This window comes from Ovis canadensis, chromosome 11 (genome assembly GCF_042477335.2).
Source record: "Ovis canadensis isolate MfBH-ARS-UI-01 breed Bighorn chromosome 11, ARS-UI_OviCan_v2, whole genome shotgun sequence".
In the NCBI taxonomy this organism is placed as follows: domain Eukaryota; kingdom Metazoa; phylum Chordata; class Mammalia; order Artiodactyla; family Bovidae; genus Ovis; species Ovis canadensis.
In genome coordinates this window covers 54753436-54770397 of record NC_091255.1, presented here as the reverse complement: position 1 = coordinate 54770397, position 16962 = coordinate 54753436, and the positions used below count along the sequence as shown (strand labels likewise).

The window sequence follows — 16962 nt, the reverse complement described above, 5'->3', positions numbered from 1 at the left end:
CCTAATTTATTTACCCAGCTCCTCCTTGAGTTTGAGCTGGGTATCTGAGTTAGTTACCCTAGTTCAGATATTTACAACCCCCCAAGGGCTGGGAACCTAATGACCTTTTTAACATACTTTGAAACTAGGAGGTCTGCCAACCAAGACAATATTTTGGGTTTCTTCCCAAAATATTTAGTCATCTAAAATCCTCACCCTGTTGAGAACCAACTTCCTGTTCAACCCCAGTCAACAACCAACATAAACAGAGATACGACGTCAGCCCTCTGAGGGCCAAGTTGAGTATGCTCTGAACAGCTCCATTTCCCATAAACCACAGACGTCTGATGAGTGACCTCACTCCAGTAACTTCTCGGGTGTTATATAATTAGGTGTTTGTATATCTGAGTATTGATGGGTCTAAAGAGATGTCACACCTACTTTCCACACTGTCTCCCACCTTCTTCTCTAAACATACTCACTATGCTCACCACACATGACCCAAAAACAACCACCACCACAACCCAAGCTGGCTATTTCCTATCCCACCAAATTACAACCTGTCTATAATTAAAGGAATGTCTGGAAAGAGGCTATGAGATCCCAACGTCTGAGTTCCCAGGGATGAAGGGTCCCAGTTCTTCTGGGAAAAGCAGTTATGAATTCTCTGGAAGACTGAGGTAGGGCTGACCCTCAAACTTCAAAGTGGAATCACTTCAATTTTACATGTCAGTATGGCCAGCACAGGTACAAAGCCAGATCTTCAGGGGGAAGATTAAACCTGTTAACTATCTGTCCTAAAAGGGGTGGATGGCAGGTTTCCTGGAAACAGATACAAGACCAGGTGGTCTCTGAAATGCCTTCCCAGCCACAGTGATGATGACCCATGATGGATGATGACCTAAAGGCAGAGATGACTGGGGAGGGTTAGCAGAATTGACAAACAAAAGTACAGGAAGTCCAGTTAAATTAGAATTTCCGATAAATAACAAATAACTTTTTAAGTATGTACCACATCTTGCATAGGACATATTGTACTTTTTTATTGAAGTATAATTACTTTACAAAGTTGTGTTAGTTTCTGCTGTACAACAAAGTGAAATCAACTATATGTATACATATATCCCCTCCCTCTTGGCCCTCCCTTCCACACAACCCACATCTCAACCCTCTAGGTCGTCGCAGAGCACCAAGCGGAGTTCCCTGCACTATACAGCAGCTTCCTACTAGCTATCTATTTTACGCTAGTCGTGTATATATTAATATGTCAATCCTAGTCTCCCAACTCGTCTCACCCACCCCTCCCGCCTCATGTCCACATGCCCAGTCTCTGTGTCTCTATTCCCGTCCTGGAAATAGGTTCATTTGGGCCACTTTTCTAGATTCTACATATATGTGTTCACATACAATATTTGTTTTTCTCTTTCTGACTTCCTTCACTCTGTATGACAGACTCTAGGTCCATCCATATCTCTACAAATGACCCAATTTCATTCCTTTTTTGTGGCTGAGTAATATTCCCTTGTACATATGAACCATATCTTCTCCCTGACAAAACTGTAATTCAAAAGGACACATGTCCCCCAGTGCTCCCTGCAACACTATTTTCAATAGCAAGGACAAAATGGGAACAGCCTAAATGTCCAGTGGCAGACATACTGTATTTTATCAGACAACCCTATCTGGAAGCGATGAGGGCCCAGCTCAAAGATCATTCCCTGACCACTTGGCTAATGTCAAACTCTAGTGGTGCCCTCTTCATGGCCCCATAGTGGCTCAGCCCTTCAAAGAGAGCATCTGCAAGGGCAAGAGTTAGGGAAGCAAATGAGAATAATCTCCTCCTAGACTGCGGGCCCCAGATGGCACCTTTTACTCAAAACCAGAGCCCCTGAAAATGATTGGGGGCCAGGGTGAGAGGAGAGGCGGAATTTGGAATTCAAGACCACAGGCTAAGAAATGTAGGTGTGGGGACCTGTCTCCTAATGTGGAGGAAGGGCAATAACTGGCAGTAAGGCTGTAAAAAGTTACCCTCCACTCTGTTAACTAGTGATGTGTCACCATCCCAGTCATCACCATCTTTGTTTCCCAGGACTCCAGGCAATAGTTTTCAGTCTCAGAATACCAGGTCAAATGATTTTTGTGCATGCTACAGCAGGAGCACCAGCCAGATTGTTATAGCAAAGAGATGAGGTAATGTTAAACCCCAAAGCAAGCACACACTGCATTTTTGAGATGAGAAGGGACACAAGTACAGATAGGGTGGGTGTGGAAAAATCCATTTAACCCGTTAACACAGGTGGATGAGAAAGTACGAGGCAGTCATGCTGAAACTAACCTACATCTGCTTCCCCAGAGGTAGTGGGTTGGCCAAAAAGCTCATTCGGATTTTTCCATACCATCCTATGGGAAATCCTGAATGAATTTTTTGGCCAACCCAGTACATACCCAGATTCTTTCCTCTCCACTTCCCCATGTCAGTGTTCCCTTCAGTCACAAAATAAAACTAAGGTGATACCCTTTCTTTACCTGTTTTCTCCCTTATAAAGGATGAGAGCCCTGGAGAGACAGATAAACAATATCACAAATGGGGACCCCATGCTCTCCTCCACCCACGGGGAGGACAACACCCCCAGTGACATAGACGCAGCCCTTTCCCCGCTTTCAACCGCTCCTGTCTTTAAGCAGCCAAAATTCTCCCAACAGATATTAAGATGTATATGAGTCTGCCTGTCTCCTGGGCATAATTCATCCTATGCATTCATTCAAAAACTGTGTATGAAGTATCTTCTCTGTAAATAACTGAGCCAGGTATAGAGATATTATAACAATAGATAAGACAGACACAATTCCTGTGTTCAAGGAACATATAGTCACCTGAAGAAGACAGGAGATTAAAGAAGCAATTTTTTTCCTTGAGGTTTGTGGGATCTTAGTTCCCCAACCAGGGACCGAACCTGGGCCCCTGGAAGTAGAAGCACAGAGTTTTAATCACTGGACCACCAGGGAATTCCCTAAAGAAGCAATATAACAACTTAGCCGGTCTAAAGGGAAGCACAGTGACCCAATGCAGGGGATGCAAGTTCAATGCCTGGTCAGGGAGCCAAGATCCCACATGCCTTGTAGCTAAAAAAACAAAACATAAAACATAAGTAATATCAAAGAAAATTCAATAAAGACTTTCAAAATGGTCCATACCAAAAAAAAAAAAAAAAACCTTAAATAAAAGCGGTGGGGTGGGGAAGCACAGCTGCTCTGAAAATCAAAGATGTGTACCAAATCTAATCATCAGAATGGATGCTGGAGGAGGTCTGAGATGGCTCATCTGGGAAGTGGTATGTCTAAAACATCGGAGAATATATCGCAATTACCAGGAGCACTAACAATGAACAGAGAGGCATTGGCTTGTAGAAGTAAGACAGGGTTCAGAACTCTGGATTTTTTAACAAGGGAACATACAAAAGTTCAAGAACCACTGCCCTCAAGCAGGGACCAGCAAACAGCCCAGTGAGCCAAATGCGGCTGGCCACCTGTTTTGGTAAACACACTCAGATGCCTTCATTTGCATAGAGTCTACGGCTGCCTTCTTGCTACTGTGTCAGAGTTGAGCAGTCACTGCAGAGACCATCTGGTTCACAAACCCTGAAATATGTAACATCTGGCCCTTTACAGAAACAGTTTGCTGGCCCCTGGTCTAAAGAATGATTTGAAGAAACTCCTACAGCTGTAAAGAATGTCAAGTGACCAACTGATTTAGCCTCTGCCTTCAGAGATTGTTCCTTCATTCCAGAGAGTTCTGGCCCACCCCTCCCATCCCCCATGCCCACCATACCATAGCCCTTATCCCCCTGCAGTGTCACGAGTGCTTTACATGCCTCTCTCATCCATGGCCTGTGAGTACCACACCTGCCTTATTTACTATTACATCCCCAGCACCTAGCCCATGCCTGATGTATAATAAGTACTCAAAAACACTGTCTAATGATTGGGGCTTTTCCAGCAGTCCAATGGTTAAGATTCTGCCTTCCAGTGCAGGGGGTGCAAGTTCAATCCCTGGTCAGGGAATTAAGATCACACATGCTGAGTGATGTAGTGGGGAAAAAAAAAGTCTAATGATTCACACCTTCATCTGTTGTTTAAGGGAAAGAAAGGAGATAAAGAAAATAAGGGGAAACAAGCAAATCTACTGCACTGGATGGTGACAAACCGATGGTGGGTGTGTGTATGATACAATGGGCTCTCCTGCCTCCAGAGGGTCCTGAGAGCAAGCATTAACTTTTCAGTGTTGGAGGCAGCCTCAAATCCTTCACCACATCAAATGGCAAAGCTAGTAAGGTGAAGACCTCAAACCTCAGGCCTTCCTCTGAAGCAGCAAGTAGGTTGTTCCTGGCAACCATTTAACTCTTAGTAGAGCAGATGCCATGTGCTTAAAAGTGCTAGAATTTAAATTTCTTACTTCTTCTTTACAACGTCACCTAAAAAAACACCAGGCTATCATCTGTTCCTTGATGAGCGCCACACCTACCCTCTTCCTCTCCTTACCCACCTTCTTATTCTTCTATCTCCTCAATTAGCAGGTCATCTTCTTGCTAATGTCTTTATTTATATACCCCACACTGAGATGACAAGCCCTGATCTATCACTTGTAACATCAGGTTTCACCCGGATGTTCTTTTTAAGAGGAGTGATGGATGGAACTAACTGTCTAATATTGGTCTCACTCTCCCTTGGGGAAGGGTCGGGACCCTCAGGGTTCACTCACCTGGCTCTTCCACCACATACAAAATGGACTTTCCACTGGAGTCTTCGTAGTACTGGAATCTGACGACACAGTCATCCTCATTCTTGTAGGTACAATTCACAGCATCCTTGCCAGTGTCCTCTGGGAGAGGAGGAAAGATGGGAGAATGAAAAACAGGTCAATCCCTGAAAGACAGAGCCACCCCAAACCCAGCCCTGAGACTTCTGGGAAAGCATGTGACAGGAAACCCTATGTCTGCCATTAGGCAATATGCTCAGAGATGGCTGTCGTGCCTGGCAATTGCTTCTAGACGACTCTCACTGCTGTATTAGCACTTTGTCCCTCACAAAGTACTTTTTGGTTCTTATTCCTTCCTCTGGAAGGGATATGACATAACAGTATTACAGTCTGATTCAAAGCCTGGCTCTATCACCTCCCAGCTGTGTGATCTTGGGTAAGTTACCTGACCTCATCAAATCTCTTTCTTCTTCTATAGCAGAAAAGATACCTTCACTCACAAGGATGGTTGAGAATCAAACAGCATAAACCACCTAACACACAGTGGGTGTTCCCTTTCCTCTCTTTCCTCTCTCTGTTTGCTCAATGATTCCCAATAGTTTGCTTACTCAAGCCTTAGATTTCTTCTATTTCTGCTTTCTATCCGGTGTTCCTCCTCAGAGCCATCTCTTTTTCTCTGATTCTCATCATGTCTTGTTGGCTTCATCCCTTCCAATTCTAAAACCTGTTATTCTGACTGTGATACTATGGGTTACCCTCCACCAACTGCGCTATGCCCTCCACCAGCTTCGCAATGCCCTCCACCAGCTTTAGCAGATGGATAAATTTGACACATGATGAGATTAAGCAAGTGTACCAAGGTCACACAGCAAACAAGTAATGGAGCAGGACTAGGACATGAGTCTCAAACCACATCCTACAGAGCCTTCAGTAAACCAGTGGTATTACAGGACAATGCAAAGAGTAAGGATTTCAGGATTTAGTTCCAACCTTAACTCACCACTAACTTGCTTTGTGAAAGTGACAACTTTCTTGAGATTCAATTTTCTTATCCTCAAAAATGAAGTTAACAATAGGACTAAGTTCTACTTTACTAGGTTACTGGGAGAAGAATAAGATAATGTGCACAAAAAGATACTTTTGTCATTTGTATATTATATAATTCCATACAAAGAAGCATTTATTTTTATGATTATCATGGTGGAGGATGGGGGTATTTATTGACTAACTTGTGATACTCATCTAGTCTAGATGATAAAAATCTCTCCTATCAGCAGCCTCTTCCATCTAAGCTAATCATAGCAAGCCTGTTCTCCAGAGGAAAAACTGCCTTTTCAAATTCAATTCCCAAATCACTATTACTCCAGACCCACTTCAGACATTAGCCAAAGGATCTAGAAATCTGACTCTTTCCCAAAGCACCCCACCCTGAAGCTAGCTGGCTAGCTGTGTCTTCCTGTGGCTCCCCCTGAACATATGTTCCTTCCTTCATGTGAGATCACTATCTCTCAGCATCGCCCACTGTCTAACTGACCTAGATAACTACATCAGATATGTGACGACAGCAAAGAGCAACTCCTTTTAAATCAAGATGAAGCACAAACCAGAATAACTGCAGGCAAGTTTGTTCCTCACTGTATTTCTGTCTTATGCCAGGAAGGGCTCCCAAGAGCCAAAAGGACTTCAGGCTAATAATTCTGGCTCCAAATCCATAAAGGTGAAGGTTTCCCTCTGTATCTGCAGACCTGTATGCTGGACCTTGCTTAACATGCTGAGGTAAACTTGTGTGTTCAGTCGTTCAGTCGTGTCCCACTCTTTGCAGCCCCATGGACTGAAGCCCACCAGGCTCCTCTGTCCATGGAATTTTCCAGGCAAGAATACTGGAGTGAGTTGCCGTTTCCTATTTATTCTAGAGGATCTTCCCAACCCAGGACTCGAATCCATGTCTCTTGCATCTTCTGCATTGGCAGGCAGATTCTTTACCACTGAGCCACCTGGAATCCCCTTAGTAAATGCTTACTGGCCTACCAAACTAAGATTATCATGGGCAACTACTTCTTCACTCTGTGCCTCAGTTTCTTCACCTGTAAAATGGGGTACATCATCTTTCTTTCCTTGGGGTGGTAAAGCTAGGGTTGCCAGATTTATACATACTTTAAAAGTTCTTTGCAGGATTTTGCTGAGCCCATGGGCTCTCTGAAGTAAAAGGGGAGGGGACTGCTGAACACATTAGCAGACATGCAGAAAGACTCTCAGGGAAGCTAGCTTTTAGGAAGGAACTACTGTGTATCAGGCCTGCACAGTATACCTTTGAGGTAGGAATTACTCTTCCATTTTACAGATGAGAGTTGGATAGTTTCTGGGGTTAAACTGGAAAAATCTAGAACGTGGGTGTGCATAACTCTATGGCTTGCTGAACTTACTAAGTTCCTTCACAGGCTCAATCTCATCACGACAATAACGGTTGCAGGTATTTTCCTCGTTGAGGGCTCCCCGGTTAAACTTCTTACATTCCACACACTCCCTAAAAGAGAGGGGACACAGGGGTGAAGGCAGGGAAGGAAGACCCCTAAGTGTGCTACAGTCTGACTCTGCCTGCCATATACCCAGAAAGTTGCTCCCCACACACACCAGAAAACAGACACAGAAAGAAAAACATTCGTAAGACAACCCTGGGGGACCAGAAATTCACATCTGGAGTTCAGGGGTGGGACTGCCCTCCTGACTGATAAGTAAGGCTAGGTAGGCAGAGGCCTCCAGGAACTTTATTAAACTTCTTTATGTCCCATCCAAGACTGTGACAGGAGGGCGAACTCTATGTCACTTCTGGGAGCCCTAAAGTCTCATAATTTGGGGGCCTGGAGCAAAACAAAAATGTCAGTCCCTGATTCAAAAATTAGTAGGGGGCTTCCCTGGTGGTCCAGTGGTTGGGAGTCTGCTGACAATGCAGGGGACACAGGTTCGATCCTTGGTCTGGGAAGATCCCACATAACACAAGGCAGCTAAGTCCTTGCGCCACAACTACTGAGCCCGCCTGCTGCAACTGCTAAAGCCTGTGCGCCCTAGAGCCTGAGCTCTGCAACAAGAGAAGACACCGCAGTGAAAAGCCCACATGCCACAACTAAGGAGTAGCCTCTGCTCACCACAAGTAGAGAAAGCCCTTGTGCAGCAATGAAGACCCAGTGTGGCCATAAATAAATAAATAAATTTTCTTTAAATTAGGAAGAATTTCAAAACAGTGGTAGCAGAGCATTAAACAAAATGTGAGGCCCTTCTAAGCACAGGGTGCTGTACAAATGTGCAGGTTGCACACCCATGAGTCCAGCCAGGCTAAAGTAGTAAGAGAAAGAGTGGGGCCATGGACCGGGGCTGATGGGGCTTCCTCTGCCCCGAGATGAATGTTTGTAGTGGTGAATGTCTCCTGTTTCACACAGTAGCCTTCATAATGCCAGCCCCACATCCTTCACAAAATCAGAACCTCAGCACTGGAACATTCCCCAGGAGTTATCTGGTTTAGCCTTCCTCCCAACTCAGGATCCCACCTAAAAGAGAGGTTTCTCCAACTGCAGTCCAGCTGGTACCACTCTGTCTCCTTCACCCTGGCTCTATCTCCAGCTTTCCCTCAAGTTTACAATGGAAAGATGAAAGCTAGTCATTTGCTAGAACAGACTCCTGTCTCTCTAAAGCTCTGGTGAGTAAGGGACAGAACCTGCACAGTATGGGGGACCCTCTTCCCTATCCCAGACACCCAACTCTCTCCAACTCACGTCTCCGCCCACTCACTTCTTAAAGGTGCAGGCATCAGGGCAGGTGGGACACTTCTCACAGGTGTCCCCATAGGAGCCAGGCTGGATGCAGACACAGCTGCCACACTCGCACTTGCCCCGCCCGCTGCACAGCAACCCGTTGCTGGACATGCAGGTATCCGTGCGTGTGGTACAGTTGCAGTAGTAGCCGGTCCAGTCGGAGTCACACAGGCAGTCCCCACAGCTGCACTGGCCATGGCCTGCAAACACACAGCCCAAGGGGGCAGACCAGTCAGTGAGGCTCCCCCCTCCAGGACGGTATTCGGGGCTTTACCCCTCATCACCCTTTTCACATCACCACGCTTTTGCCTCCACACTGAGCTATTCACCATCTTCTACACTGTTATAGCCTCACGCTTCTCTGCCTGCTGTTCCCTCTGCTTAGATGCCCTTTCATCTGAGACTGCTACCGAACTCCTCCTCATCCTTTAAAGCCCAACTCCAATGTTCCTTCCCCTCTGTAACTTTTTTCTGACCTCTCCAGGCCAAATCAACTGTTGTGGGGACACTTGTATTCTCCCAGTACTTATAGATACCTTTATTTCAACCCTGATGTTCAACCCATTTGCTTGCTTATCTGTTTCTTTCTGGATTGTGAGCTCCCTGATGGGGCAGCACATATTATATTCATTTTTCCATCAATAGTGATGAGTATAAAATCTGATACACAGTAGGTGTACAACTAATGCAATTTCTTATTTATCTATTCATTCAACAAATATTTACTGAGCTCATACCACATCCTGAGCACTGGGGACTCAACAGTGAACAAGACAGGCAAGATCCCTACTGTCATAGATCTTACCTCCTCTAGTTAAATTCCTAGAAAATACACATAAACCTTCACCAACATATGCCCTTCATTGTATTATCATAGTTTGCAAAGAGCCACCAGCCTTACTAGGAAAGACTTATTTGCTTCCCTACCTGAGTATAGGAAGAGGAGAGAGAGATGAGGTGAGGGTAGGGGGTAGACTGCTTAAATGCAGGCATTAACTCTCAACACTATATTCCCCTAATATTCATTTACCAAGGCTTTAAAACTTGGCTCCTAAATCTTGTAGAAAGGTGACTCATTCTCCAGGACTCTGAATCAGGAAGAAGTGGATGAATAATAAAAATCTGATTGTTAATCAGAGGAAAGGCAGGGAGCAAGGGGGAAGTAACATGAATTGATCTGAAAACCAAACCATTGTGTGAGCAGATGGGCCCCAAGATGGTAGAGGAGAGGATGGTACACAGCCAGGCTCAAATAGCAATGAGCTGGCACAGCCCCTGCTACCCAGTGACCCCGGGGGGTCCGATTAATATCTCTTGGCCACTATAGGTCCCTCTGGCTGGTATCACCCACTAAAGGATGAGTGATACCAGCATAATCCTCTGGGAACCACAATGGCATTCAAGGCTCAGACACACCTTCACTGTGTGTGTCTGTTTCCCAAGAAGGATGGGAAACATAACCTCAGTGACCCCAGCTGCCAAATATTGGGTTGGCCAAACAGCTCATTGGGGTTTTTCCGTATCATCTTATGGTAAAAATCCAAATGAACTTTCAGCCAACCTAATACATCTAGAGCAGCTGTCCCCAGTCTTTTCAGCACCATGGTCAAAAGTGGAAGACAGCATGTTTTCATGGAAGGCAATTTTTCCACAGGCTGGGGTAGAAGGATGGTTAATGATCCAAGCCTGGTACATTTATTCTCCACTTTATTTCTAATATTATTACATCAGCTCCACCTGAGATCATCAAGCCTTAGATCCCGAAGATCAGGAACCCCTGATCTAGAGAGCAGAGATACTGGGCTGGTAGAAGGATGAAGAAAGAAGATAGACTGCATTTTGAGGTTGGGTTCCCTGTAAGTATGACTTGTGGTGAGAATTCTTGTCCCAGCGACTTCCTGGGGACGCAGAAGGGAAGGAGGGAGGCAGGACAGGGCAGGAGTCAAATGCTCACAGGGGCACTTCCCTGGTGGTCCAGTTGCTAAGATATCGCCTTCCAACGCAAGGAGAGCAGGTTCAATCCCTGTTTGGGGAGCTAAGATCCCACAGGTCCAGTGGCCAAAAAACCAAAAGGCAATATTGTAACAAAGTCAATAAAGACTTTAAAAATGGTCCACATCAAAAAAAAAAAAGCTGGCAGGAATGTGGTCTCAGCCTGACAACTCCCTTCAGCTTGATCCCACAGCAGGCTGATGGGCATGACCAGCACCACAGCAACCTTGAGGCAAAGGGACTGGCCTTGTGTAAGCCCTTGTCCACCAGTCACTAGCCAAGGTCTGAGGGCCATCCAGCTCTTGTCAGAGGAAAATAATTCTCCAGAGAAGGTACAGTTGTGAGGTATTCCCAGCAGCCATACCAGCGGCAGGGTGATGGGTGGGCCAGCCAGCAGAGTGGGACCCCCACAATGTCCACTACACCCAGCTTTTGACCATGCCTCCTGGATAAGGAAAAGCGGACCCCACAGAGGCCTGGCAGCACTCAGAGGCCTCAGTCTCCGCAGAAACCCTTGTCTCATAGTGTTTCCTTTGTGAGGCTAAACAAAGTGATCTTTGAGAAGACGGCCCACAGGCCAGCCCGGGAGTAAGGTTGGGAGTGGACAGTGGCAGGCCAGCGCCAGCAGGCTAGCTCCAAGGCTCCGGCAGGGTCAAGCTTTAAAAGGAAGCCAAAGTGCGGTAATGTCACAGGACTGGCATCCCTCCAGCAAAAGTGGTTCACAGGAAAGTCGGGGGAGGAGGGTGGAAAACGGAAAGAAAACGTGAGAAAGAGGAGGGAGAGAAAGAAGGTGGCCCGGGAGGTGTGGGGGAGGGGAAGGAAAGGGAGGAGCAGGGGTCTCAGGACAGAGGTCAGGCAGCCACTCCCCCATACAGTTTGACCTTCTGGGCTGACACATCACTCCACTGCCCTCCTCTATGGGCCAGCCCTTTCTCTGACTTCCCACCTTCTCCATGAAGCCCCCCAGGGCTCCCCTGTCCACAGTGAGTCTCTCTATAACACTCACTGAGGACACTTCACTTCTGGGATCTAGCAGGTTCTGCCTTGTGCTGTGAATTCTCCTTGGATAAGTTTATGACAAAACTGTCTTATTCATGCTTCTCTCTCTCTTTTTCTTTTTTTGGCTGTGCCAGGTCATAGTCGCGGCATGAAGACTCTTAGTTGCGGCCTGCAAGATCTAGTTCCCTGACCAGGGATCGAACCCGGGTCGCCCTGCATTGGGAGTTTGGAATCTTAGCAACTGAACCACCAAGGAAGTCCCTTATTCATGCCTCTCTGTCCCACAACACTATGGCACACAGCACAGAACCTGGCTCACATGGGCGCCTGATCAGCGTTCACGTGAGTCAATTCCTAGGCAGGTTGATAAGAAGTCCGGGGGTCCCCAAGGAGACGGGGATCTGGAATTCTCAAGGAGGAGGAAAGGACAAACTTTTTTTCCCTCTACATTCTTTAGGATTATATATCAATAATGTATCCTGCTTGAGGACAGTTTCTGGGAAAAAACCTTGATGTGACAGGGGAAGAATCCCTTGAGGACAAGGATGCCCACGCCCTGAGGTTTGAGGGGTGCTGATACCATGCAACCACAAAGACCATGCCTCCAGTGGGGAGGAGGGGACAGGGACAGCCAGGGGCTGGGACCATGGCCAAGTCATTGCACTCCCGAGCCCCTGCTTGAGCAAAGAACAGACCAGGCCAGCAGCTCTAGGCAGGGAGGGACAAGCTTGAGCTGGGCTATAAGCCCCGCCAGGTCAGGAACCACACATGACCCCTTTGCACCCAGGTGGACTGAGGGCCTGGCACAGAGCAGGTGTTCAGCGAGCATGTGTCCCTGGAGGATGTGATAACGGCAACAGAGGGTCCAGACCTGAGGCCGGCGGGCACCCAACACCCTGGCAGGAAGGGAGAGGGAGGCCTCAGAGCTGCAGTGGCTGCCTGGGCTTCCCTCGTGTGATGGGCTGGAGCTCACCGGGGACGAGCTGTTCCTGTGCGGCTGGGAGGCAGGAATAAGGGCTGCTGACCCAGGGCCTTTGTTCTGCGGCTTCAGTGGGGCGGGCAGCCAAAGGAAACACACTCTGGCTGGGATCCCTCCCACATGCCCCACATCAGACCAGGAACGATCAGCCCATAGAGTAGCAGCGGGCCTCCCTCCCACCCTGGTGCCGTCATGGTCTGTGTGTAAGCCTCTCCTAGGGGCAACTTTTTTTCCCTCAGTCCCAGCTTTCTCCTCATGTGTCTCCCACGTCAAACTTAACCATTCCCTTTGGTGCCTTGAATATGACGTGTGTGTGCTTAGCCGCTCAGTTGTGTCCGACTCTTTGCAAGCCCGTGGTCTGTAGCCCGCTAGGCTCCTCTGTCCATGGGATTCTCCAGGCAAGAATACCGGAGTGGGTTGCCATGCCCTCCTCCATGGGATCTTCCCAACCCAGGGATCAAACCCAAGTCTCCCACCTTGCAGATGGATTCTTTACTGTTTGAGCCACCAGGGAGCCCTGGATACAACATAAATTACTGTTAAATATTAGAAGGCAGCAGTCCCCAACCATTTTAGCACCAGGGATGGGTTTCACAGAAGACAATTTTTCCATGGACTGGGGTTGGGGGGGATGGTTTGGGGATGATTCAAGAGCATTCCATTTATTCTGCCCTTTATTTCTATTATTAATCCATCAGCTCCACCTCAGATTATCGGGCATTAGATCCCGGATGTTGGGGACCCCTGTGAAAAGGAACCGAAACTCTTGCCTCACTCCTGAATTCAAATTGCTGGCTGTGTCTGTGTGCCCGTGCATATCTGATCTCTCTTTCCCCTAATCTCTCTCATATCAATTTTTTGTTATAAGAAGATATTTAATTTGATCAATCTCATATGCTATAAAATATTACCACAAATTGAAGATTTTAACATTCTAGGAACAGTATTCCTTTTCTCTGATACCATTTTTCTCCAGTCTCTCAAATTTTGTCAACTTGAGTAAACAATGTTGTAGGTAATATTACTTGGGTATGCTTTAGAATGACACACACTTACCTTTCTCATCAAGATTTCCTCAAGGCCAATGTTAAAGTGAACACCTGGGTAGATTAGCTCCGCTGGTTAGAGCCCCAGTGCAAGCGAAGCCCATCTGGGTCATAGGCTTGATCATCCCAGAACCCAGGGATACTCTCTGTTCAATGGCCACACAATACAACTGCAAACTGGTCCCAACCAAACTGCAGATATCTTCAGTCTCTCTCTCACAATGGGGATTAAGCCACAGTGACTACAGCCCAGCAAAAATGTATCCCTAGTGCTCAGGAACAACTCAGACTGCCTAACTGCCTCTGGGAGTGTTGTCAGTGTGTCTGCAGATAAGGATCATGTTAACTTAGTTGGACTTCTAGCTAGGGAAGTACCCCAGGAGTGGGCTTTGGGGTAAGCAGAAACCAGCTTGAGAGTATCATGGGCCTCAAGATTTTACTGAATTTTATAATGAGGTAGACAACAATTCAGCATCCTGCAGGTAGGAGGATTCAAACTCATAGTCCCCAGCCTGCAGTCTGGGACTGTCTGCGGCAGCCTGCAGTCTGGGACTGTCTGTGGCAGCCTGCAGTCTGGGACTGTCTGCGGCAGCCTGCAGTCTGGGACTGTCTGCGGCAGCCTGCAGTCTGGGACTGTCTGTGGCAGCACCCCCAAAAACCATCTGTGCTGTGCAATACGGTGGCAACTAGCCACACATGGCTCCTGAGGAACACAGAAACTAACTTTTTAAATTTAATTTGATTTAAACTTTGTACTTAAGCTTTCATTAAACTTGATTCATTTAAATTTAAATAGCCACCATTTTGGACTGTAGAGATCTAGAGTACAAAAAGTAATAATATACCAACAGTGATAATAAAATAGTACCAACACTTAATAAGAGTACCAACACTTAATAGTACCAACACTTACTATTTTTCAGTCACTCTCCTAAGTGTACTGGCTCATTAAATGTGCTCCAATATCTTGCAAAGACACTACTTGTTTTCTACATGTTGCGTGATGAAAATATAAATTCATGTAAAATAATCATTACTAACTTCATTACATATTCTGACATCGTGTAGTTTCCAAACCTATGTATACTAAAATTCTAATTAGCATTAGTCAGTGATTTTTTTTTTAAGTGAAAAAAAGGGTTGGAGGACTTTCCTGGTGGTCCAGTGGTTAAGACTCCACTCTTCCAATGCGGGGGACGGGGGGCAAGTTTCGATCCCTAGTCGAAGAACTAAACTAAGATACCACATGGTATGGCCAAAAAAAAAAAAAAACTTTTTTAATTTAAAAAAGGGGTTGATTCATATCCTCAAAAAGATTAGAAACCAGTGACTTAAAATGTGAGCTGAAGGGCAAATGAGAGAAAAGAAAAAAACTATCTTCACTTTCAATTTTCCCCACTGTTTCCCACCCTCTGAAAGCAGACACTCATTTCCTTCCTTGTGTCCCTCGTGAAAGGACAGAGGGAGCTGAGGGGAATTAAAGAGAACCTTGCTTCTATTTCCTGCCCTTGGAGTGGAACACCATCAGCTCCCTCTGTCCCTGAGCCACCCTGTGCCCACCTCAAGCCCTAGCCTGCATCCATTTCCAGAGGCTGCAGATGCGTGAGTGTGTGTGGGTACCAGGATGGAAGGCATGTGCAGTTCTACTCACCTGAGCACATCTCCCCCTTGTAGCGGACACAGGAGAAGTCATCACACTCACAGTACTTGCCGGTGATCTTGCCAAAGTCACTGCTGTGGCAGACGCACTGGCCACAGAGACACTCGCCCCGCTGGCTGCAGATGGGCTGGCCTTCCCGGGGGCTGCACTCATCCTGTTGCGAGGGGCGGTAGTCCTCTTCCGAGCACTCACACTGGGACCCCAGCCAGCCAGGCCCACAGCGGCACACCCCACACTCAAAGGTCCCATTGCCATTGTTGCAGCGGTGGCTGTAAGGCTCAGCCTCAGCCTGGCAGGCACAGTCGCAGTCGAAAGTGACCTGCACAGTGAGGCTGTCTTTGAAGCCCACAGGCTTGATGGTGAAGGACTTCTCCTTCTTCTGGGGACAGCCACGCACTTTGGCCTCAATGCTGAAGCTCACCTGGACGGAAAGTAAGATCGTGTTCAGACACAGGGGACCCTGTTGACACTCCAGCACTGGAGGGAAAGAAGCTGTTCCCTGCCCTGCCCAGGAATACTCAAACTGGGTGTCCTGTCCCCCGCAAGCCAAAGTTCCTCAGCTTTGCCACTACCAGGGTCTGCAAAGCCAAAGCAAGACCTGGGGACAGTTGTGCCATTGTGACCTGCTGGCTGGGTGCAGACATGGCTTATAATCACGAGATAGCTTTTAAAAAAATAAATAAATAAACCAGTTCAAGCAGAGCAGAACCTATGATCTTATAAACACTCTGTCTTTGGCCAACTAAACTAGCTGATTACATAATATCAAGGTACACAAAGCACTATTTTGTGGCATTGTATGGTAACCCTGGGGCTTCCCGGGTGGCTCAGTGGTAAAGAATCTGCCTGCCAATATAGGAGATGAAAGAGACACGGGTTCAGTCCCTTGGTGGAGAAGATCCCCTGGAGAAGGAAATGGCAACCCGCTTCAGTATTCTTGCCTGGAAAATCCTATGGACAGAGGAGTCTGGTGGGGCTACAGTCAATGGGGCCACAAAAGAATCAGACATGACAGCAACTAAACAGCAACAACGGTAACCCTAACCCTAACCTATACAGTGTCACAGAGTGGCCAACCTCAGGCTCAAGACCTACTGTTCAATTTCTTTATAGTTTTTGTTGTTCTTTCTTTATTTATTTATTTTGGTCCCACCTTGCAGCATGCAAGATCTTAATTCCCCAACCAGGGATGGAAACCATGCACCCTGCAGAGGAAGCCCAGGGTGATAACCACCAGACCACCAGGGAGATCCCTGTTCAATTTCCATATGACATTTCATCACTTGTGCAATCAAACATGTTTCAGGCCAATGTTTCTTACTAGGGTGTGTGCACATGTGCCTAGAATATAGACAGAAAGAGGGATAGATATAGACATTAAATAATACAGACATGGATGATATAACTATAGATAAGCCCCTCTTTTCTTCCCACCCCTTTCACCATCCCTCTCCCCTAAGGCAGAAACTGAGGAGAACGAACCACTAGGGAAGGAAAGCCACAGAGGGACTAAGAAGGCAAAATGAACGTTTGCATTCTGAAATTCCATGATGGTGGGTATTTTCACCTATTCTGTTGGCTGCCAAATCTTCAGCAGCTAGGACAATGTCTGGCACGAAGTCAGGGCTCAATAAATATTTACAGATGACATTTCCATTTACGTTGTGAAGCAAAGAAAGGCATTACTTTAGAGGAGGGTGGAGACCAGTAAGGGGCTGAAGGCAAGAAATATTATCATCTGCAAT

General features: G+C 46.7%; 1 protein-coding gene across 2 annotated transcripts in view; it reads right to left on the bottom strand.

Moving 5' to 3' along the window:
* Positions 1-16962, bottom strand: part of ITGB3 (integrin subunit beta 3) — a 62120-nt gene that overhangs the window by 6296 nt on the left and 38862 nt on the right. Inside the window, exons 10-13 of one of the 2 annotated variants that reach the window (XM_069541649.1) lie at positions 15209-15638; positions 8519-8741; positions 7159-7259; positions 4739-4858 (exon numbers count right to left, since the gene is read on the bottom strand). In XM_069541649.1, the coding sequence (XP_069397750.1) occupies positions 4739-4858; positions 7159-7259; positions 8519-8741; positions 15209-15638 (874 nt within the window). The remainder of the gene's footprint in view (positions 1-4738; positions 4859-7158; positions 7260-8518; positions 8742-15208; positions 15639-16962) is intronic. The other variant, XR_011246807.1, reaches the window with a different exon arrangement.